This window comes from Dendropsophus ebraccatus, chromosome 11, assembly GCF_027789765.1.
Source record: "Dendropsophus ebraccatus isolate aDenEbr1 chromosome 11, aDenEbr1.pat, whole genome shotgun sequence".
NCBI lineage: Eukaryota > Metazoa > Chordata > Amphibia > Anura > Hylidae > Dendropsophus > Dendropsophus ebraccatus.
In genome coordinates, this window is record NC_091464.1 from 53,972,967 (window position 1) to 53,998,053 (window position 25,087).

The 25,087-nt window shown below is 43.2% G+C and overlaps 1 protein-coding gene across 2 annotated transcripts; it reads right to left on the bottom strand.

Moving 5' to 3' along the window:
* Positions 1-6,463: 6,463 nt before the first annotated feature.
* Positions 6,464-24,444, bottom strand: SARM1 (sterile alpha and TIR motif containing 1). 2 transcript variants are annotated; one of them, XM_069944575.1, is made up of 11 exons: positions 24,301-24,444; positions 22,873-22,904; positions 20,484-20,995; positions 17,337-17,955; positions 14,916-15,128; positions 14,744-14,835; positions 13,447-13,682; positions 10,109-10,211; positions 9,524-9,713; positions 7,191-7,312; positions 6,464-6,823 (listed from the first exon to the last, which is right to left on the bottom strand). In XM_069944575.1, exons 3-11 carry the CDS (start codon positions 20,936-20,938, stop codon positions 6,694-6,696), a joined length of 2,160 nt encoding a protein of 719 aa, XP_069800676.1. In that variant the 5' UTR covers positions 20,939-20,995; positions 22,873-22,904; positions 24,301-24,444; the 3' UTR covers positions 6,464-6,693. The 2 variants fall into 2 exon arrangements, with proteins under 2 accessions (XP_069800676.1, XP_069800677.1); XM_069944576.1 differs by lacking the exon at positions 9,524-9,713 and having other exon boundaries at positions 6,739-6,823.
* Positions 24,445-25,087: the final 643 nt, after the last annotated feature.

Here is a 25,087-nt window from a genome sequence, read left to right on the forward strand (position 1 = left end):
GCTTTGTTTAGTAGAATACGCCTTGATGGTGCGTTCACACCTACAGGATCTGCAGCTGATTTTCTGCAGCAGATTTCATTTAAATAACTGAACACAGCATCAAATCTGCTGCAGATCTGCTGCAGATCCTGTAGGTGTGAACGCACCCTAAGGGTACAAACACACACAGCAGATACGCAGCAGATTTGATAATGTGTTCAGTTATTTAGATCTAATCTGCTGCGTATCGCAGCAGTAAATACGCAGCGTATAAGCCGTGTGTGTTTGTACCCTAAGACCATGTCCACACATTGTATTTTTCCATGAAAAACAGCCGTTTAATAAGTGTTCAGTTGAATGGCAGTAAATAGGACTATGGCTGCAGTGTAAATACACTGTATACACCATGGCTATTGTTCACAAAATAATGTCTATTTTCTATGGCCACAGTTCGGTGAACTTACAGAGTGAACATAAAGTCTAAAACGTCTTTCATTTATTTATTTATTTATTTATTTTATGTCCTGTAGAGCAGTTATGTCAAACTCTGGCCCGCGGTGCCATTACGTTTGGCTCACCAGGCAATTCAGAGTTTACATCTGGCCTGCCATGGCTACAAAATAAGAGACTACTGGGGAGGGCTGGCTATGATATGAGACAATTGGGGAGGGCTGACTACTACATGTGACTACTGGGGAGGGCTGGCTATGATATAAGACAATGGGGGAGAGCTGACTACTATATGTGACTATTGGGGAGGGCTGGCTATTATATAACAGACTATGGGGAGGACTGGATACTATATGAGGCTATGGGGGAGGGCTGGCTACTATATGAGACTATTGGGAAGGGCTGGTTACTATATAGGACAATTATTGGGAGGGCTGGCTAATATGTGGGGCAATTTTGGTTGGGTTGGCTACTACATGGGGCAATATTGGGGGGGGGGGGGGTTGCTATTACATGGGTTGAAGTTTAATCGTGGTATAGGAATATACCATGTCATTTATCATAGTACACGAATGTGGGCGAGCTGCCGGGATTCCGTAGTGTGCACATGCCCTTACAGGACCAGCGATCAGATGCTTACTCACCAGTAGATCAGCTATTGTTTGCCTATCTTCCCATGCAATAGGGGTTGTACAGGTGATAAAAGCAAAGGGCTGCACAGGCTCGTGATTTATTTTCTTTGTGCAGTTTTAGACACCTGATCATGAGAAGGGCAGCTTGGACTGCTTAACACAGCCTTTAACTGGTGGTTGTTTTGAGACTCATAAAATCATGTTTTCTTTGCTCTAGAGCTTTAGAGTTTGTTCTGAGCTGCAGTATGCATGCCTCCTCCCTTTCCCACCCTTGTATAATTGATGTAAAGGGTTTGGTTTCCAGCACTTTTACGTCAATTATGCAAGGCAAATTATGCATGTGTGCTGCAGTTGAGTTTGCCATTGGCAGAACTATAAAACCTTAAATTGTTTCAGGTGGGGGGAAAAACAAATATCTGCCCATGTTTGTAGCTATGAGCATGAAACAGAGATAAGGTCATAAAGGAAAGACTGGGATTGCTCCTCTTTTCAAATCCATTTCTGGCTTTTGTTTCAAAAAATCTGTCAGATAAATCTGTCTGTGTAAACACACCCTTAGGCCAAGGATGGGGAACCTTTAGTTCTCCAGCTGCTGCAAAACCAATTCCCATCATGTCTTTCCAGGCAATGCATTGTGTTGTTTGAAATCTTTACAGCGGCACTTTGAGTAGTTCTTCCGAGAGAACCTGCTGATATGCTGCTGTAGCTGTGTACCTCAGTAGTACATAGCCACTACTTTAACCCCTGTCCTCCCCCAGATTGTTTGTTAAATCGCTAAATGCTCTTATGCAAATTACTAGCAAAAGAGCATTTAGGGTGTTGCTCTGGGCCAGAGAGCATTGCCGTGCCCCGTCCTGCCCAGTATGCATATTAATAACTGCATAGTGGGCTGTATACAGGACGGCTGCGCAGGAAAGCAGTCCCACCGGAGACAGGCTACTTCTCGCACATGCGCTAACCCCCGGGCCGCTGCCGATTCTCCCAGAGGTTCCTCAGGACGTAAGTATATACATTATACTTACGTCCTGAGGGACCTCCGGGAGGGGCCGTTGTTCCATGCACTTTAATGTAATTGCACGCTGTCAATAAATAATAGCTGTTGTTGCAACCTGCAACAATGGCCATTGTTTATTGCTAAAATACAGTGTGTGAAAGTAGCCCTATTATGCATTTTAGACACTCTTCCACCTGGTATGAAAAAGGGGCGGGGCTTGCTTTGCGCAAAAAAATACAGCTGAATCTGGCTGAAAATTCTGGCAGACTTCAAGTTAAGTAATAGATGGGGTAAACTTTGCACCAAAAAACTAGACAGTCTTTAAATGCAACAGATTTATCAAACAGCCTGATAAATGGTGCTGCACGGGGGCCCAGGTTCCTGCTCTCCTGCCCAGCCAATCAGTACGTTGCCCAGCCGCCGTCACTGGCTAAGTGGGCGAGCCAGAAGCCGGGAGCCCATACAGCAAGAAAGAGCAAGGACGGGGTTATGTATACGCCGACAGCGTGGGGAGGGGGGTGATTTACATACTCACAGCAGTCTGAAAGATCCACTACAAGTATGTATTTACATAGGAACTGACAGGACCTTGGATGGTAACGGATCTCGCTGCAAAACTCACAGCGACATTTCCGCTGCGATCTGTCGTGTCTGAAGCTGCCCTCACACTGGATGTACAGACCTGAAAACATTTGCGCACTATGTAGAAGACCAATCCTAACTTTAATTCTGTAATGGCGGGCAGCCTTTATTTGTACTAACAGGATTGCACATAAAGGGACACAGTAGTAATGGACATTAATTGTTTACAATATATATTGATATAAAAACAAAAACTTACAATAAAAATTACAATCTGGAAAAAGGCCACAAGGAATGGGTTTCTACCTGATTTCCGGTTTCCGAGCTCAGGCATTAAAGGCAGAGTCTGGTTACCTGAAGGATTTTGTTATTCAGGAAAGCACATGACAAGGTAGGTTATTCCTCACAGGTGGTACATGCGGATTTATAGGAATAAAATTTACACTTATTTACAACTCTACATAGTTATATTGCATTACACAACCATCTCCCCATCAGCAAGCTAGATTACATTTACAAAGGAAGGGTCAATGACAGACCATGGCAATAGCACTGATATAGTTGGATATTACATGCAGGACAATTGCTTCTATTCTATGCAACTGGACACGATGGCCACATCAGCATTCATTGCTTCTGACTGTAATGTGGTTGCATTTTAGAACCAATATTATGCACCAGCTGGATCCCATGCAGTTCTATTGAATAAAAAGTATATCACCACAGGCCTTTCACTGGCTGTACAAAACCGTATGGTGCTGTAGACATGGGGTACATTCACTAATACTAGGGTGCTATGCTGCAGTAAGTCAGTGTGTCATTGCCATGGCTGTTTTAGGGGAGGGCATGGGTTGGCACTCAGCAGGGTTCTGACCCTTCACCTGGCTGGTGCCTGGTCCAAATCTGGAGTCTTTAACCTTTCCATGTGCTTGGACCAGCAAGGAAAACTGAATGGGCATTAACTTCTTTACTACTATTGATCACTAGGGCAGTAGACATTAAAGATGGTTGTCCAGGCTTAGAAAAACACTGCTCTTTCTTCCAGAATCAAATTTCCTGGTGGTCTGGAGTAGAGATGATAGAACAGCGCTAATGTTCAGGTTCATACGAACTCGAACCATCAGTATTTGACTCCCGCAGTCTTCCCGTTCCGTGGGGAAGGTGGCCAGAGCCTGAGTCCTGGCAGGAAAACAGGAATACAACCTATGGCCCAGGCTGTATTCCTGTTTCCCAGGCAGGACTCGGGCTGTCTCCACCTTCCCCACAGAACGGGAAGACTGTGGGAGTCAAATACTGATGGTACGAGTTCGTACGAACCTGAACATTAGCGCTGTTCGATTATCTCTAGTCTGGAGTAGTGGAGATAGGGGTGTTAAAGGGCTTATCCAGATTTAGAAACCACAACTACTTTCTTGAAAACACAACACCACTCTTGTACTTAGTTTAGGTGCGGGTTTTGCATTTCAGTTCCATTGAAGTGAATGGAGCCGAAGTGAAGTACCACACAGGGGACAGGAGTGGTGCTGTTTTTTTGTTTTTTTAAAGAAAGAAGCTGTGGTTTCTTATCCTGGATAACCTCTTTAACACCCCTACCTCCACTACCCCACAACACCAGGAAATTTGATTAACTCATTTACTACCCCAAACCACCAGGAAAAGGGCATTAACCCTTTGTACCCTGCATATCCCTTCCATAGTCATATGTAAAATGGTGATCTGAAGATCTAATTCAAGTAACTAATTAAAAACCGTTGAAATTATTATATTACAAAATATAAATACTAATATTAACAGTAATTAAAGCCCTTCGGAATCTGTTGACGCTATACAAATAAATATTATTATTGACGCCAGAAATATTCCTTCACCAACCCTACTGTATAGTAATACACGGCATTGTATCTATCGCATTCATCTGTTGACGTTAAGGAAGTTTTAGGGATTATCAGGGTTCAATATTAAGGCCTCAGTCTCACACTCTGTAATACACGAACACTATGGAAAGGGAAGCTGCGCAGTGGACTCACAGCCTTCCCAACATCATGTATCAATATGATGCCAGGAGAGCTGGAAGTGTTTAAATCTTCACAGGACTTTACTGATACAGCCGCATGGCTATTGCCCAGCTTCACGTTCCATAGGGTCCATGGATCATGCAGCATGAGAATAAGGCCTTACACATACCACTTTTTGACAGGCACACTTTAAGTAGACTGCAGTATGTTGATAAATATTAAAGTGACACTTCATTTTAAGTTATGATTGGTTACATAGTCAGTAAATATACATGCCATTATCTTTGTAACATTGATAATATAACATTTTTGCTGATTTAACCTAAATTTGAGATCTGTTATCACCCTTTACAATATAGAGAAAAAATACCTGTTGTTACCTAGAAACTGAACCAGCAGAACGGCTGGTGGTGAGAGATCTGAATAAATGATATTTATGAATAGAGATGAGCGAATTTACAGTAAGCTCGGGGGTTTGCAAAACCCTGAACACTTAGCATCTTGACTCCTAGTGGAGTTTTCCAGCCACTGGGAGTCAGACGCAGATCATTTGGGGTTTCACAAATCCTGAACTTACTGTAAATCCACTCATCTCTATTAATGAACATCAAAAAAATCTATACTAAAACTGTGCATCTTAATATACTGTATGTCCCGATCCTCCAACACATCTACACCTTCCATGCAGACTTCATGGCTAATGGGAAATTAGCAAATTTCTGACGTGTTCTATGGGAGGGCCTATTTGAGCAGTTTTAAAGGGGTATTCTAGCACAGTACTGTGCAAACGTTTAAGGCAAGTGCCTGAAAAAAATGCCTCCGTAATATACCTCCCATTAAGGTGCCAAATATATACTCTGCAGCAGGACAATGATCCCACACATCCAGCCAATGTCACTATGACCTATCTTGTGACAATATGGGCCCACAGAACCCTGATCTCCTTATCATCCAGTGTATCAGGGATTACATGATGGGACAGAAGGACTAGACAAGCCTACAAGAAGTTTTGAACAATCTCCCTGCCAAGTTCTTTTATACACTTTATGGTTACGACCACAGCATCTGTTTTGGCTGTTTGTGATATATTGGTCATTATTTTTGGGCTTAATGACAGCTGTCCAAAAAAAGGACTGTCAAATGGCCAAAAGAAGACGTGTGGTTGTGGCCAGACAATTTAACTAGAACTGATGCTGAAGGCAGAATCCGGCTATTTCCTATGGAAGAGGGATATCATAGTATGTTAGGAAAACACCGTGGAGAGTGGGCGGCTCGGAATCTGGTAGCTGCGGGGGAACAGGAAAGGTAAGTATACATTACTGGCATGGCTCCCGCAGTCCTGGCAACATACTTAAGTATCAATTTTTCCCGGACATCCCATTTAAGTTAATCAGAGAACCCTTTTAATTCCGAGTTTAGTAAGCTCCCTATAAAAAGGTGAAGATGCGGGCACTGTCTGAGAACACAGTGAGCAACAAGACATTGAGCACCTATCTTGGTTGATGTATTTGGTGTATTTCTTTAAAGTGTAAGATATTTAAAATAACTTCTATACCTGGAAATGTAATGATCTCATCAATGCTTTGCAGTTGTCCAATGAATACTCTGGTCTGAGCAAGATGGAAACCAGTAAGAGCCAGTGCTGCAAGATAACACTGGGATGTAAAACTTTGGATACTACAAACTTGACTTTTACAGTATCCTCCCAAAGTCTGAAAACAATGTTTGAGGGATTGATGCCATTTCACATTACAATTCTCTTGCTTTTCACCTTGTCGTATGTTCATATAGTAAAGGCTTGAGACTGTGTACTTCAACTTAGGTCTTTACTGTGAATGGATTTTCATCCCTGGGTAACAGGGTTTATGTATTCTGAGAAAGCTGCATATAGCTGATGGAATGCAAAGGAGGAAAAAGGAAAAATCTGAGGAAAATGGTCAAGGGGTTCACATCCAATAGGCCAAAGGACATAAGGATGTACAGAAATACCCTGCAGTTACTACTGTCAACAAGTCATCCCTAGATTTCCACATGGACTGTACTATTTCTCCCCTAATGGAGGGGTACCATCTAGGCTGTTCTCAGATCCGACTGAGGAATCCCGAGAGGAGCGCCCTTGCAGGAAGCGAATAATCTTTTCTACGGTTGCGTCTTGGTACTCATGTGACCACCTGGACATAAACAGAAAACAGAATTTGTATTTTAACAGTATTTTTCATAAGTTTTTTAACCCAAAACAAGGAACAGATTCTAACCATAAAAGCATATAGTGGGAGCATTTATACTTTTTTTTTCACACAGACATGTCAATAGCTGGGAGAAGCGCTTGTCTGAGTGCTTCACTCCTCAACTCCCTGCGATCTCCGTCTTACTGCAGAGTCTTACAACAGTGCCAGTCTCCTTCACCAAATGGAAAAAGAGTGAAGCACTAAGGCAAGTATTTTTTTTCCTGTGTCCAGGTTGTTATGCCTTATACTATACACGACTAAATAACATCTAATTTCTTGGGGAGATATTAGAGAGGTGAATAGTACTTACTTGATGCCATTGAACTTTAACACCGCTCTCATATCTTCAGGAAGGCTCAATGGGTTTGGCCATTCAAAGTGATCTGTGACCGGCACAATGTTCTTCCCACAGTCAAGTGCTGTGACAATCTCCTAAAAGAGTCATGAAAGTTACAATTTACATGGTAGGACACAGAAAGACATAGGAGAGCAGAAATCATGGTCCACATTTTTCTATGTACCTCCAGGGAAATATAAAGGTTTCACAATGTTCTAAGATCCTTAAGTACATTACCTTTCTGAAGCCACAACACAAGTAGGAGGCACAAAATGGAATGCAGGGATTTAGGTGGCAGAGCCCTGGTCTCCAATGCCGTGCTGTATTAAACCAGTGATAAAGGTGGTACTCCAGAAATTGTCAATATCTTGGTAAATTTATTCAGCGTGCAGAGAACAGCAAAGTTTGAACTCTCCTCTGGAGGCTTGAAATGAAACAGCACAGCAATACCATGCATCACCACTGCAGTACTAAAAGTGGTCATACAGGAGTGAGCAGCATTAAACATTAAAGAGACTGTGGTGCTCGTACTGGTGCCCCTTCATTCAGATGATCAGTGGAGGGTCCTGGGAGTTAGACCACAATCAAACTAACACTGATGGCCTGTCCTAATAACAAACCTGGATAACTACTTTAAGTAAATGAAGCTTTTAAACAGTAAAAATTAAGTTTTTTCATTCAATATTAAAAATCTGAATGTGTAGACTTGTATATTTAGTGGTTTTTGAGTGAATCCAAGGGGTTATATACAAATACCCTTTAGGCTGGGTTCACACACAGTATATTTTAGTCAGTATTGTGGTCCTCATAGCAACCAAAACCAGGAGTGGATTGAAAACACAGAAAGGATCTGTTCACACAATGGTGAAATTGAGTGGATGGCCGCCATATAACGGTAAATAGCTGCCATTATTTCAATACAACAGCCGTTGTTTTAAGATAACAGCAAAAATTTTCCATTAAATGGCGGCCATCCACTCAATTACAACATTATGTGAACAGAGCCTTTCTGTGTTTTCAATCCACTCCTGGTTTTGGTTGCAATGAGGACCTGACATGAGGACCAAATACTGACTGAAATATACGTAGTGTGAACCCAGCCTTAAAGGGGTATTCCAGGTTATTTTGATATTAATTCTACTGATTTCTCTTGTAATATAATTAATATATCTCATTGGTTTCTATAATAAATTTTGTCTCTTTCTCTCTATTTTTATGTAAGTCACGTGTTTCTGTGACGTCACCGAACCGGAAGTGTGGGGACTTCCCCGACTCGGCCGGCCTCTTGGTGTTTATGTAGTTAGAAAGCTAGCAGAGCTTTACAAACGGCCTCCCTGCGCACGGGAGGTCACATGACACCCTGTTCCCGGGCGGCCTGTCAGTGTGAAGGAGGTCGCATCCACCTCCTGTATAATCACTAAAACCCTCCACCCCCTGCCAGTATAATCCTCCCGATGTCTCCCCCGGCCCCCTCCATCCTGTGTATACAGTCCTTTTCAAAGATCTCTCACCCCATCCCCCGGTCTCGGCACCTCTTGCACTCAGCTGACAGGCTCTCTCTCTCTCTCTCGCTGTGTGTGAAGCAGGAGAGATTTCTTTCCTGCTCCGTACACAGTTCCTGGCAGCTGAGTTTTATCGGGGCAATTGACAGGCACTGTGTACGGAGCAGGAAAGAAATCTCTCCTGCTTCACACACAGCGAGAGAGAGAGAGAGAGAGAGCCTGTCAGCTGAGTGCAAGAGGTGCCGAGACCGGGGGATGGGGTGAGAGATCTTTGAAAAGGACTGTATACACAGGATGGAGGGGGCCGGGGGAGACATCGGGAGGATTATACTGGCAGGGGGTGGAGGGTTTTAGTGATTATACAGGAGGTGGATGCGACCTCCTTCACACTGACAGGCCGCCCGGGAACAGGGTGTCATGTGACCTCCCGTGTGCAGGGAGGCCGTTTGTAAAGCTCTGCTAGCTTTCTAACTACATAAACACCAAGAGGCCGGCCGAGTCGGGGAAGTCCCCACACTTCCGGTTCGGTGACGTCACAGAAACACGTGACTTACATAAAAATAGAGAGAAAGAGACAAAATTTATTATAGAAACCAATGAGATATATTAATTATATTACAAGAGAAATCAGTAGAATTAATATCAAAATAACCTGGAATACCCCTTTAAGGTTGGGGTATGAGTGTGCATCAATCCTTCCTGTTGCTATATGATGTGCTGTCACAGCCTGGCAGATTTTCTTAAATTGTGAAAAGATGAAGTATAATCAGATTTTTTTTAAGTATTAGAGAAAATTCTACTTACTTTGTGTACCCAGTCCTTGCATTCGATGTCTCCCATGCATTTATCCAGAGCTCCGGCAGAGAGGACCAGGACAAAGTTTCTAGCGCTGATAACACTTTGAATCAGTTTGTCCTCAAACTTTCCTGCCTCCAGCTTCTCCACATCAATAAAGGCACTGAAGCCATGGAGGTACAGGTGTACCTTTAGGAGGCTGCCAGGAAGCAAAGGCATATGAAAGACAGTCAGTAAAGAGAACCCATCATCACTCCTGACCTGTCCGTTTTAGAAAACATATGCAATGCCCATAGAATAACAATTCTGGATAACCTATTTTTATACCTCTGTCATGTGCTGTTCCTGTTATTCTTACCAGAAATGTACAACCGATGCCAATTGGGTGTTACCACCAGGGGAAAGGGAGGTCCCTACCCTGTCTGACACTATCCAATCAAAGCTGACAGGGCCAGACAGTTCAGGGACACGCCCCCAACTGGTAACACCCAATTGGCTATTTAGTCACACATTTCTAGTAATAAAAGAAACAGGGAAAAGGCAATGGAAAGATTTAAGACTTCACAGAAAGAGTAATGATAATATATGGCGTACCTGGCCAGCTGAGATCCTGTGCTCCTGCGGTAACTGATGAAGACATCAGGACCATCATAACTAGATTTGCCTATACTGCATGGCAGAGGCGAGTGAAGCATCTCTGAGAAAGACAGAAAGGTGGGTAATTTTATGAGGCAACACAGATGTACTCAGATTTAAAGTGTAACTGTCATTTTAGGGTCATTTTTCTGAAAACAAGAAATATCTCTAGTACAAGCAATTTTAAGAAACTCTGTAATAGGTTTTATTTACCAAAAGAGTTTCCTTCTGTACTGAAAAAGCTGATTTCCTAGCTCCCCCTGACTTCAGAAGCAGCAGGATTTCTGTCTCCATTATGCTCTATGGAGAGGGGAAGAGAGGAGTGAGTGAGCACAGAGCAGTGCTGCACAGCACAACACCCTGCAATCTTCTGTCAGCAAGTTCCTAGATAAGCACTAACCTTTCTGACCTCTGACGCGTTTTAGGTGCCCAGACAGTCTACAAACAAATGACCTTCATGTCTCCTCTTCCTGCTCGCTCATCTCCCTTGGCCCCTCCCCCTCCATAGAATATAATGGACCCAGCAGAACCCGTCTTCACTGGCTTCTCTGTAATGAAGACGGATTTGCCTGATAATGAACAGATAAGAAGTGAGGGAGGGAGGCTGGGAAATTGCTTTTTGAGTACAGAAAGAGGCTTTTTTGCCTAACAAAAACTATAATAAAGTTTCTTAAAATCGCTTATATACTACTGATTTCTTCAAAAAAAAAAAAATGATAGTTACACTTTAAAGGGATTACTTTACACATAGCTGAAAGAGATGGCACTTTTAACACAAAACAAATAGAAATGGGATCCATATACAATATGCAGGTGGACAACCCCTACTTGTTAGAAGGGTTCTTTGGTAATGAGCTGATAACAAGGTATTCCCCTGCTGGAACCCTCAATAGGGCAGCTGTAATCTGTGGTTAGATCCCACTGTAAAGCCCTATAGGCCTGTAGCCTACAGCCTACAAGAGGGCTGAGGACTTTGAGTTCTGATCTGCACAGGAAGCATATCAATACTGTTTCCCCCAAAAGGTCTCACCCGGCTGCTGAGGAGGGGATGTAGAGAGATAAGTATGAGGCTGTTGTTTATTTATTTATTTTTTATGTGTAAGGTCTAACTGCACAGAAGGGGGTTTAACTAACTACAGAGATGTGGGCCTACCTACCAGGCTTGGGGCCTAAAAAAACTAGAGGGGGCCTACCTCCTGAGATGGAGTTCTACATATGGATTTGAGAGCCAACCTACACAGAGACGGGGCTAACTACAGAGATGGAGTTCTACCTACAGAGACAGTGGGCTAACTACACAAAGGGAAGCTAACTACAGAGATGGAGTTCTACCTACAGAGACAGTGGGCTAACTACACAAAGGGAAGCTAACTACAGAGATGGAGTTCTACCTACATAGACAGGGGCCTAACTACACAAAGGGAGGCTAACTACAGAGATGGAGTTCTATCTACAGAGGCAGGGGCCTAACTACACAAAGGGAGGCTAACTACAGAGATGGAGTTCTATCTACAGAGGCAGGGGCCTAACTACACAAAGGGAGGCTAACTACAGAGATGGAGTTCTATCTACAGAGGCAGGGGCCTAACTAGACAAAGGGAGGCTAACTACAGAGATGGAGTTCTATCTACAGAGGCAGGGGCCTAACTAGACAAAGGGAGGCTAACTACAGAGATGGAGTTCTATCTACAGAGGCAGGGGCCTAACTACACAAAGGGAGGCTAACTACAGAGATGGAGTTCTACCTACAGAGACAGGGGCCTAACTACACAAAGGGAGGCTAACTACAGAGATGGAGTTCTATCTACAGAGGCAGGGGCCTAACTACACAAAGGGAGGCTAACTACAGAGATGGAGTTCTACCTACAGAGACAGGGGCCTAACTACACAAAGGGAGGCTAACTACAGAGATGGAGTTCTACCTACAGAGACAGGGGCCTAACTACACAAAGGGAGGCTAACTACAGAGATGGAGTTCTACCTACAGAGACAGGGGCCTAACTACACAAAGGGAGGCTAACTACAGAGATGGAGTTCTACCTACAGAGACAGGGGCCTAACTACACAAAGGGAGGCTAACTACAGAGATGGAGTTCTACCTACAGAGGCAGGGGCCTAACTACACAAAGGGAGGCTAACTACAGAGATGGAGTTCTACCTACAGAGACAGGGGCCTAACTACACAAAGGGAGGCTAACTACAGAGATGGAGGCCCTACTACATAGATGGGGCCAAACTACAACCCTGATTCTGAAGAAGTTGCAACACACTGTAGTATTTAAATACATTTTATAAATTCAGGTAAATAAGAACACAATGCATTGATTTGCAAATCTCAATGGCCCATATTTTATTTACAATAGAACATACTCCCTAATAGAGACCCTAATGGTGGAGACAACCTGTTTAACTACAGCACAGATTAGTCTTTTATATATATAAATCTGCATAACAATACTGATGATGTGTGTAAAGAGGTATGAAATGCAATAAGTGTCTGGACAGTGTCATGAATAATTACCTAACAATACAAGGCAAGAATTACTCATGAGAACGCTGTCTGCATTTAATTCAATGTGATGCTGCCTAGCAGACCAGAAAGCTTACATCTTGTACCATAAGCAGCAGAGCTTGAATGGGTTTGTGATTCACTACATGCACAGTTTACATGCTGACAAGGTTTATTCTTACCAATTTTCATGCATGCATATACACAGACTGAATGAGGATTAAACTGTTCATTGTGCAGATAAATGAGCAAAAAACTATTTCTCAGTATAACGGCATGATGTGTATAGAATGATCAGCCAAGCTTAGTCCCCTGAGTATGGCCATCTTAAGACTATTCAAAAGGCTTTTTCTGCCGACAATCATCTATGTTTCTATGTTGCAGATGTTGGGTGGTAAGAAGCTTGGTAGGTTGACCCAAGGAAAGGGATTAGCATGGGGTTGTGGGTTCTCTACTACAAGGGGCGTTCCCATATCTACTAGTCCCCTATCCATAAGATAGTGTGTAAAAACAAGATCTGTGGGAGTCGGACTGTAGAGACCCCAACGAATCCCGAGAGTGGGGACAAATTTGTACCAGAATGAATGGTGCACACTGCACAAACATATGCCAACCCCCTTGGCATATGAAAATATGTGAACCAGGATGTGAAGATTATAAGTCTTTATGCTATAGAAATAATACAATGGTTTATGTGCAATAATTATGAATAATATTAATATTATTTAAATAATAAGTCTTGCTTAGTTGTGAAATATAGAAAAATGGAGGCTGGTCACAAACTCACCTCTGGCTGCTGATAGAATACGGACACGGTGGAAACCTGTTGTGATATTACAGTCCTCTTCTAGCTGCTGCTCAGTCACATGATGCAGGAAATTCCGATCAATGCCGCAAATAACCAGATTGTAAGTATATTGCCTGAACCGTGGCTCTACACTGCCGAGCCAGTCAGCCAGATTGCTGCGATCACACGTTGAGTAGTTTGCATAAGTTTTTAGCTCAACCAGTTCCCTCAGAAATCTATAGAGAAGTTAAGAAAAACAACTCAGTATTAAAAATATAAAATATGGACTCAAAAGTGCAAGTCTAATCTCAATATCATTTCAGCTATATTACTGAAACATAGAAGATTGTCGCCAGAAAAAGATCACTGGGTCCATCTAGTCTGCCCTTTTAGTATTTCCTTTCTTATTATCTTAGGGCAGATATAGCGCTCTGGAATTAAGTGCGCTTTATAAATAAATAAATAATAATAATAATATATGTTTATACCAGGCAGGTTTAGATTTTGTTATTGTAGATTTACCAACCACATCTGCTGGAAGTTTGTTCCAAGCATCTACTACTCTTTCAATAAAATAATATTTTTTCATGTTGCTTCTGATCTTTCCTCCAACTAACCTTTTACTGTGTCCTCTTGTTCTTGAGTTCATTTTTTTTTTATTATAGACACTTCCCTCCTGAACCTTATTTAGTCCTTTCACATATTTAAAGGTTTTGATCATATTCCCCCTTTCCCTTCCTTCCTTTTCGACTATACAAATTCAAATCTGTAACATGTAAAAGTTGTACTGTTTGAATATATTTGTGGAGTATAGTATTTAAAAGGGTAGTCTGCTTTGGACAATCCATACTATTAAAAGGGTCTCTTGACAAGACGTAGATCACAAAGCTCTCCTCTGCTGGCATCCTGAGTGATCTCTTGTCATTTATAGGCAAATAAGGCACAAAGTTTCCAGTTACCTAACAGTGCCGCCTAACTGAAACCAGTGTTTGCCTGTGTAATGCAGGACAGGACGGGTCCTCCAGGGTGGAAAACAATCTTCACTCTAGTTAAGAAATTAACCGACTGATGAAGAGACGGGCAGCATGCTGCACTTTTCCAAAAAAAGTTCAAGTTCAGAAAATGGACCAAACATACTCACTAGCAGACTATTAAAGTTAATGAACCCATCATGGTATACATTTTCATACCTTTCAGGCAACACAGTGGTTTCTGGTTACGCAACCAGTAATCTCAGTGTAGCCCTACCCTAAAAGACAACATATGAGAAAAGTGATGCTGCAGGTCAGACACTCACCTCTTCCGAGTGATACTGGAGGTCATACCTAAGTCTTCTCTTAGATCTGTCTCACTTAACCTCAGCAGTAGATCACCATCGATCTGCTGGTCCTGTGGTGACGATGTACAACGTTGGTTAAAACAATGTGACAAAAAGTATCTGCATATGCGTTATTGCTCCAACAACTTACTAAAAATGCCTGAGAATATTTGTTGAAGCCAATCTGCTGCAGCCAATGCTGTACTTCCAGTGGTTTCCAGTTAGGTACAGAACGTGCTATGCGAGATGGGACCTCTTCACCAATCATCTGAAGGGCTTTTTTGGCCAGGGAGGAAACAGTACAATCCACGGAGTAGCAGACGATTCGCCTCAGACTTTGTGTGGCTCCAATTTCATTAAATACCTGGAAAGTAAAATGAGACAATTTCATTAAATACCTGGAAAGTAACATGAGACAATTTCTTTAAATACCTGGAAAGTAACATGAGACTACAGAAGAAAATAAATATCAATCATTGTCAATCACAGCATACGTCTGATGCTTTTGTTGTTTGTCCTTGTTGCTTTGCTTTTGTATAATTTTTCCTAAAAGGCTGATTTAAAACGTCCTGGGGAAAATGTAAGTTTGAACCAAATGAGATGGTGAGAAACGTGAAATATAGTCACATATAAAGTTGCTTTAAATCATGACCAGCAGGGACCTAGGTAAAAATGCTGGGTAACAATATAAGGCAGACCATTAGATTTGTGGTGCAGATTTGCCTTGTGACATACTGTGAATGAAATCCATGGCAGAAAAGCAGCGGGAGGCATTTCACATAGATACCATGGGTCCAACTTTCTTGATGCAGAAAAAATTCTGTGTGAAAATACCTAGGGGTTATTCCATGGTAGGCAAACATGGCCACTTTCTTCCAGAGACCATGTGACTCTTGTGTCCAGTTCCGGTGTGGTTTGCAGTCAAGCTCCATTCACCTCAATAGAACTAAGTTGCAAAACCTGCACCCAAACTGGAGACAAGAGCAGTGCTGTCTCTGGAAGAAAGTGGCCATGTTTTTCTAACACTGGATAACCCCTTTAAATAGTGTGTCACACAGTCACGACCTCCAAATGAGTAGCTTTGTCTACTTATTTCTTTATGGTGCGTTCACACCTACAGGATCTGCAGCAGATTTTCTGCAGCAGATTTCATTTAAATAACTGAACACAGCATCAAATCTGCTGCAGATCTGCTGCAGATCCTGTAGGTGTGAACGCACCCTTAAAGAGTATTCCCATATTCCATAGTATATGTCATACATGTGTGATAGATGAAGGTCCCCGCCTCTGGAAACTGCACCTATCTTAAAAAACTGGGGACTCCCCACCCCTGCTGTTTTTGTGCCCTGATCTTCTAGCCACTTTGAACCAGCAGTGACGTAATGATTTGATACTCTCTACTAGCATCTGCCGCTGGCTATTTACATATGAATTCATACATGCATAGCTAGGATTGAGTACTATGATAGCTGTACAGTTCTAAGGGCCAGGGGCCTCTTCTATGATGGGTCATCCTTAAACACCAAGGTTGCAAAGACAAAACCAGAAATAGATCTAAGAGGATAAGCATAAGGAAAATACTTCTTATATGGGCTGACAAACAACCATGATAAATCTGTGGTTTCTCTGCACAGGGTGAGCCATTAAAGGGGTACTTTAGTAAAAAAAAACAATGGGGGCCATTTATTAAAAGGTGAAAATGCCTTTTTTAGGCTCAGATGGGCCCGATCGGTGGAAAAATATTCACAAATGGTCTATTTGCAAATATTTTTTTCCGCATCGGGCCTATCTGCACCACCTTTGCCAGTGGGGCGGGGAGGGGGGCGTTACAGGGGGTGCAGCAGCACGCAAAGGGGGCGTGGCCTCTGCGTGCGCCGCATTTATCATTTTTCTGGGGGAAAAATTATACTGAAACCTACACCAGCTCTCAGCTGGCGTAGGTTTCAAATTATTCGCACGGACGGGCTTTGTGCGCACGGGATTTATGTAAAGGGAAATGCGCCTCTACATAAATCCCGAGCTCCGGAGCTGCGGGGACATTTGTAAACCTGGCGTGAAAAACGCTGGACTTCATAAATGTCCCCCTATATCTTTTAAATCAACTGGTGCCACAAAGTGCCCGAGATTTGTCATTTACTTCTATGAAAAAATGTACTGATAAGCTGCTGTATGCCCTGCAGGGAGTAGTGTATTCTTTCTGGCATACTGGAGAGCAGGAGAGGTTTTCTATGGGGATTTGCTAATGCTCTGGACAGTTCCTGACACAGACAGAGGTGGCAGCAGAGAGCACAGTCTCATACTGGAAAGAATACACCAGTTCCCGCAGAACAATCTCTGGCACTTTCTGACAAAAGTTGATTTGAAATAAAAAGAAAATGTCTAGAGTACCCCCTTTTAAGTGGATAACAGAAACATGAAGACGACAGACTCAATCCCTGAATAAAGAACTACTGGAGGATATGTCTGGTAACAATAGAAGGTACACAGAGATTTGGATATTTAGGGCTGTCAGATGGTAGGAATATTATACTACTTTTCAGTAACTCATAGCATTATTGATTTTGTGATTCACCTTAGTGTTCTTGTGCTGGGATTTGATAGCAGCTTCTACACACAAGTAGAAGGCAGCAATGCACTGGGCTTCTAAGCGGGAGCTGTCCAGCAGGGGCACAAGACGCTGAAGGTCTCCAGCCGTCCTTCCTTGAGTGTTATCACTATTGCTCAGAAGACACCGTGCATATTCCTCAGGATCCAAGGAGGATATAAAGGGTTCCACTAATGCCAGTGTGCCAGACCTTTCCACCTCCTTCTCAATCTCTTTGTTGGTTGCTAGTACAGTGATTGCAAGACAGGCATGAAAACGGATCTGGTCGTCTTCTTTTGAGAAAACTAACGGGAATAACCACTCTGCTGTCTTTCTCTCAGTCATCAGCCTCTGGTTAGAAGGTCCACCATACATGGCACAGTTGGCCAGTGCCATGGCACAGTGCCTCAGCACTACTGGATCTGTCCAGCGACACCAGAAGAGGATTGAGTCCAGGCCTCCATCACATATCAGCTGCTTGCAGGTTTCTTCGGAGTGTTTGAACATATGCTCAAGGATTCCAGACAGGTGTCGGGCAAGTCTGGGGTCATCTCTTTCTTTGGAGATGTTTAAGATAACGCCCAATCCCACACGTGCAATGCGATCTCTGCAGATAAAGTTGCAAAATAATACAAACTATAATAGATGGTATTCATATGTATTGTGCACTGTCATTTTTTGATGTCTACAGTATGCCTTCTTGGTGATTTTCAACATTTTCCAAGGGGTATTCCACTCAAACACAACTTTTCACATGTTGCTGCCCATGGTGAGACTAACAATTCATTCCATACTTATTATTATCTATGCAGTCCCTTCCCCTTAGTTCTGAGCTGCTGCAAAAACAGTCTATGAGCTTTTCTCTCCATCTCCCCCTCCCTTCAGAGATGGCTGATGTAAACAAGTCCCTATCTGCAACTTTCTAATGACAGGATGACTCAGAACCGGGGGAAGGAGACTACGTAGGTAATAACAAGTATGAGATTAATTGTTAGTCTCACCATGGGCAGCAACATATGAAAAGTTTTGTTTGATTGGAATACCCCTTTAAAATCTTTATAACAATAATTTTTAGGGCACAGTGTAAGTTATTATGTGTGCCTAGCATTTCAGATTTCACATTTGCACATTAGTGAATGGACCCAAAGAGGCCACTAATTCCCTAAAACATCTTTTGAATGAATAAACGTTTAATACATTTTGGAATATAATAGAACTATATGTACTTCAGCGTTTTAGATCCACTCCTGGTTTTGGTGACAAATACTGATGTAAAAGACTAACTAAAATATTGCCATGAGCTGCCAGCCTTAGAAGACTTACATCTAAAATTAGCATAGTAAATGAGCGAATTAGAGTATTCTACAGTGTAGACTGCTGGCTGGAAAGGAAGTGACTGTCTGCCTGAGAGCTCAGTACACACTGTACACTACCTTGGAACAAATCAATACTGAAGGTTGCACCATCACACATGATGTTTACATGCCCTCCTCTATATTTACATACCCTTTAAAGCCATCTACTGCACATAGTTTAGCATAACATTGGCTTGTCTGCAGGAATGTGTTTGGAACGCTGTATACTGTATGCAGGACTTGTAATTGCTGCTCCTTTAACCTGATTGTGGTCAGATTTAATAACGTGTAATTATTACTAAGTGTAGATGCCCAGGGCAGGGTAAGAATACCTATACTAGGGCTAGTTATACCACAGCGATAGCAAAGTCAGCACCACTCATTGTAGTACGTTCTTGTTGACAGAGTAAAAATTTGGTATTGTCAATAGGGCCCAATCATGGGGACACTCAGATGTGCAGATTTGATGTAGTATTCTATCACTTATTCTCATTCATCTGAATACAGATTCCTAAAATCCATGTGCTTACCACCAAAACAACGCCTACCAGTGGTTGCATAAAATAGTACAAAAAAGTACAGCGCCTCAAGTTTGTTTGTTATCTCTGACTGGAATAAAAGTTTTACTCACCTGCCTCAAACCTACTACTGCCGTCCCAGCAGTGCTCACTTTTTGTTCTTCATCAGAAATACCTGCTTAGACAATCACTGGTTGTAGCAGTGAACTGCCTAGGCCAATAACTGGCTTAGTAGGCATTTAAAGCATGCCAAGATGAAAGCAGGAAGCACTGATCAGCAGTCTGGGGGCTCCAGCAGGATGGCAGGTGCTCAGACTGGTGAGTACATCTATTTTTTTTTTTTTTATGCCAGCCCTCGCCCACACAAAAAAAGTACTGTAGCATGGGACAATGCTTCAATATCATATAAGTGGGATCAGGACAGATCAGAAAACCTAGTTTATAAACAAATGTAGCTTAGAACTTATGAAAAGATCTACTTAGATATGTATGTAGATGCTATGGGAAAAGGTGATATGTGAGATACGCAGGAATGATGGCTTTGGATGTTAATCAGACCTTCTTTCTTATACCCTTTAAGAAGTGCCACAGTGACCCTCTTTCCACCCTGAAGTGGCTGTCTGCAGATAACATAGTCACTTAAATATCCCATCAACTGGCAATATACCGATACTGTCTCTTTAATGATGCCTATAACTAGTCCTTTCCTCAGAATAATTGACTGACAATAGTAAATGTTTGGTTATTATCAAGTCGGTTCCTTAAGTCATTTATTGAAGATCCAAGAAAGCTCTTATGCTATAATCACATCTTATCCGCCCCTCTGTGAATGGATATTATGGCCATAAAGAACGCTGATGTTATCTTAACACTGTCTTGTGTATTGGTGTTTGCTGGATAGCCTTAAGAACAAAACTGCTAATATAAATTTATCACCTTCATGTAGACATGATGTAGCGGAGGAAGTGGTAAACCAGGCTCACCGAATGGCTGTAAGTTACTTAGAAAACAAAGAATTGTATGCAGCATCTTGCAGTGAGCGTGCATTATCGCTTACACTGAATTCTTAGACAAATGGACATTTACAAGGAGGATCACTTATCACATTACCTAAGAGCTTTATGTATGTTTAAAGGGAAAGCCATTCCTGATGATAGGGGCCAATAGACTAAACCTATGAGATGCACAAACTATATTCATCACGGTCCATGCATGATCTATGGGCATGGAGATCAATCTATGTAGCTATTGCCAACAATTACCTGTTCTCTGACACCAGGATCTGTTCCAGAAGATGACAGGACTTGTATTTCACCTCTTTCTCCATTGACTGAAGAAAGCCGAGGAGCAGGTCCAATGCACCTTCAAGTCTGATGGTTTCACACAAACCCTGGGCAACCTCTCTTCCCACCGCTGGCATCACCCAGGCCTCTTCCACCATTTGAAAGATCTCCGAGATGGTGTCACATATACTTTCCTCACACATGGCTTGCTTTAGCCTCGAGATGGCAACATGGAGATCGGGCAGGACTCTATCCAAAGCCATCTGGACATCAGCACTAACTCCTGGAGACACCGGCTGAGCCTTGGCTGAGCCCCCGGATGTCTGCCACCAGCATATATTGTTTACATATCCCGGTACAACAAGGCGCTCGTTGCTAAACATGTTCATATATCTGCAGAGTTTATAGGCCGAGATGAGGAGGGTGAGGACCATGGATCCTCCTACAGCATTGCTGAGCTCACAGAAAGCTTTAATATAACTCTACGCAACCTACATAGAGAAAATGAGTCAAGTCAGCTATGCACAGAAGCCAATGCACATACAGCTATATACAGCAGCCATGCACATACAGCTATGCATAGAAGCCATGCACATACAGCTATATACAGCAGCCAGTGCACATATATCTATACACAGAAGCCATGCATATACAGCTATATACAGAAGTCAGTGCACATACAGCTATATACAGAAGCCAGTGCACATATAGCTATATACAGAAGCCAATGCACATACAGCTATATACAGAAGCCAATGCACATACAGCTATATACAGCAGCCATGCACATACAGCTATATACAGCAGCCAGTGCACATATATCTATACACAAAAGCCATGCATATACAGCTATATACAGAAGTCAGTGCACATACAGCTATATACAGAAGCCAGTGCACATATAGCTATATACAGAAGCCAATGCACATACAGCTATATACAGAAGCCAGTGCACATATAGCTATATACAGAAGCCAATGCACATACAGCTATATACAGCAGCCATGCACATACAGCTATATACAGCAGCCAGTGCACATATATCTATACACAGAAGCCATGCATATACAGCTATATACAGAAGCCAGTGCACATATAGCTATATACAGAAGCCAGTGCACATATAGCTATATACAGAAGCCAATGCACATACAGCTATATACAGAAGCCAGTGCACATATAGCTATATACAGAAGCCAATGCACATACAGCTATATACAGAAGCCATGCATACAGTACATATAGAAGCCAGTGCACATACAGCTATATACAGAAGCCATGCACATACAGTACATATAGAAGCCAGTGCACATACAGCTATATACAGAAGTCATAGCACATATATCTATATACAGAAGCCATGCACATATATCTATATACAGAAGCAATGCATATACAGCTATATACAGAAGCCATGCACATACAGCTATATATAGAAGTCAGAACACATATATCTATACACAGAAGCCATGCATATACAGCTATATACAGAAGCCATGCATATACAGCTATATAAAGAAGTCAGTGCACATACAGCTATATACAGAAGTCAGTGCACATACAGCTATATACAGAAGTCAGTGCACATACAGCTATATACAGAAGCCATGCACATACAGCTATATAAAGAAGTCAGTGCACATACAGCTATATACAGAAGCCATGCACATACAGCTATATACAGAAGTCAGTGCACATACAGCTATATACAGAAGCCATGCACATACAGCTATATATAGAAGCCATGCACATACAGCTATATATAGAAGCCATGCACATACAGCTATATACAGCAGCCATGCACATACAGCTATATATAGAAGTCAGAGCACATACAGTATATACAGCAGCCATGCACATACAGCCATATACAGAAGTCATACACATACAGCTATATACAGAAGCCAGTGCACATATAGCTATATACAAAAGCCAGTGCACATACAGCTATATACAGCAGCCATACACTTACAGCTATATCCAGAAGTCATATACATACAGCTATATACAGCAGCCATACACATACAGTACATATAGAAGCCATGTACATACAGCTATATACAGCAGCCATACACATACAGTACATATAGAAGCCAGTGCATATACAGCTATATATAAAAGCCAGAGCACATATATCTATATACAGAAGTCATACACATACAGCTATATACAGAAGCCAGTGCACATACAGCTATATACAGAAGCCAGTGCACATACAGCTATATACAGAAGCCAGTGCACATACAGCTATATACAGAAGCCATGCACATACAGCTATATACAGAAGCCATGCACATACAGCTATATATAAAAGCCATACACATACAGTATATACAGCAGCCATGCACATCTATCATTTCCCCCTCACCTTCAGGTAGGTCAGGCGCTGCTCCGTGTAACCTGGGGACACAGGAGAGGACAGTGTGAGCTCAGCACATGCAGGATACAGGAGAGGACAGTGTGAGCTCAGCACATGCAGGATACAGGAGAGGACAGTGTGAGCTCAGCACATGCAGAATACATGAGAGGACAGTGTGAGCTCAGCACATGCAGGATACAGGAGAGGACAGTGTGAGCTCAGCACATGCAGGATACAGGAGAGGACAGTGTGAGCTCAGCACATGCAGGATACAGGAGAGGACAGTGTGAGCTCAGCACATGCAGAATACAGGAGAGGACAGTGTGAGCTCAGCACATGCAGGATACAGGAGAGGACAGTGTGAGCTCAGCACATGCAGGATACAGGAGAGGACAGTGTGAGCTCAGCACATGCAGAATACATGAGAGGAGAGTGTGAGCTCAGCACATGCAGAATACAGGAGAGGACAGTGTGAGCTCAGCACATGCAGGATACAGGAGAGGACAGTGTGAGCTCAGCACATGCAGGATACAGGAGAGGAGAGTGTGAGCTCAGCACATGCAGGATACAGGAGAGGACAGTGTGAGCTCAGCACATGCAGGATACAGGAGAGGACAGTGTGAGCTCAGCACATGCAGGATACAGGAGAGGACAGTGTGAGCTCAGCACATGCAGGATACAGGAGAGGACAGTGTGAGCTCAGCACATGCAGGATACAGGAGAGGACAGTGTGAGCTCAGCACATGCAGGATACAGGAGAGGACAGTGTGAGCTCAGCACATGCAGGATACAGGAGAGGACAGTGTGAGCTCAGCACATGCAGAATACAGGAGAGGACAGTGTGAGCTCAGCACATGCAGAATACAGGAGAGGACAGTGTGAGCTCAGCACATGCAGGATACATGAGAGGACAGTGTGAGCTCAGCACATGCAGGATACAGGAGAGGACAGTGTGAGCTCAGCACATGCAGGATACAGGAGAGGACAGTGAGGACAGTGTGAGCTCAGCACATGCAGAATACAGTCCTCCTCCTCAGGACAGTCACCTGACTGCTCCCTCTCTGGCAGCTCTCATACAATATACATGTGAGACCTAGGCAGCAATATTGAGACTATACAGAGCAGCAGCACAGGGCACTTCTATACTGTACTGTCCTGGTCCCAGCACACAGTGACCTCCTAATACCCAGTGCCCCCCAGCAGCAGCACAGGGCACTTCTATACTGTACACTGTCCTGGTCCCAGCACACAGTGACCTCCTAATACTCAGTGCCCCCCAGCAGCAGCACAGGGCACTTCTATACTGTACACTGTCCTGGTCCCAGCACACAGTGACCTCCTAATACCCAGTGCCCCCCAGCAGCAGCAGCAGCCATGAGCGGGCAGGTGAGTGCCCGGATGCAGCGCCCCATTGTGCCCGCGTCCTGTCCCCGCTACCTGTTTTGCTCTCCTCCTGTTGTCTGGATTCCCAGCATCTCACCGAGACGTGAAGCCGCAGGCTGACGTCACCACAGCCTTGCCCCACCCCTTGGCAACAGTTAGATCCCGTCTCCCTGACGACAACATCCTCCACTGCTTTTTTCGGCTACAGCCTTCTCAGCTGCTATGGAAGGCGGGGCCTATATAGCTTCTCCATCCAATCATCGTCTACAGGGGCGGGGCCTATAGCTTCTCCCTCCAATCATCGTCTAGAGGGGCGGGGCCTGTAGCTGGTGTCCTCCAATCAGCAGCTGGTGGAAGATAACTGACAGCGGTCCCGTCTTGTGCTTCTCTCTAGGAAGAATAAGGAACAAAGAGCTCGCACAGTGCTGTCCTCTGGGGGCTGTAATTGCTGAGCTATATAGACTATAGAAGTGCACCAGAGTCTATGGACTATGGGATATTTATGATGTGGGGAAGGAGACACGTCAGTGGAGAGGCTCGGGTAGCGCAGATAGTACAGGAAAAACATAGCTGCTTCATTCCAGAAACAGCGCCACCCCTGTGTTCAGTTAGTGTGTGGTATTACAGCTGGGCACAATTCACTTCAGTGTAACTGAGCCGGGTGGAGTCTTATCATCAGAGAACGGACCCTGGTCACGTGACAGACTCACAGGTGCAGCGCTAGGACTGTAGTGTGGCTGCACTGAGCCCTCTGTGTCTGTCACGTGACCAGGACAGGTTTACATCTACTGGGAGCAAGCAACAGAGATTCTGACTGAGCAGCAAGCAGAGATCTTGGAAG

Coding starts and splice junctions, on each gene's coding strand:
- SARM1 (XM_069944575.1), bottom strand. CDS start 20,938: ATGGTCCTCACCCTCCTCATCTCGGCCTATAAACTCTGCAGATATATG. Junction 10,212..13,446: donor TATTCTATCAGCAGCCAGAG/GTGAGTTTGTGA, acceptor TGTCTTTCTCAG/AGATGCTTCACTCGCCTCTG. Junction 7,313..9,523: donor GCAAGGACTGGGTACACAAA/GTAAGTAGAATT, acceptor TGACTCTTTTAG/GAGATTGTCACAGCACTTGA.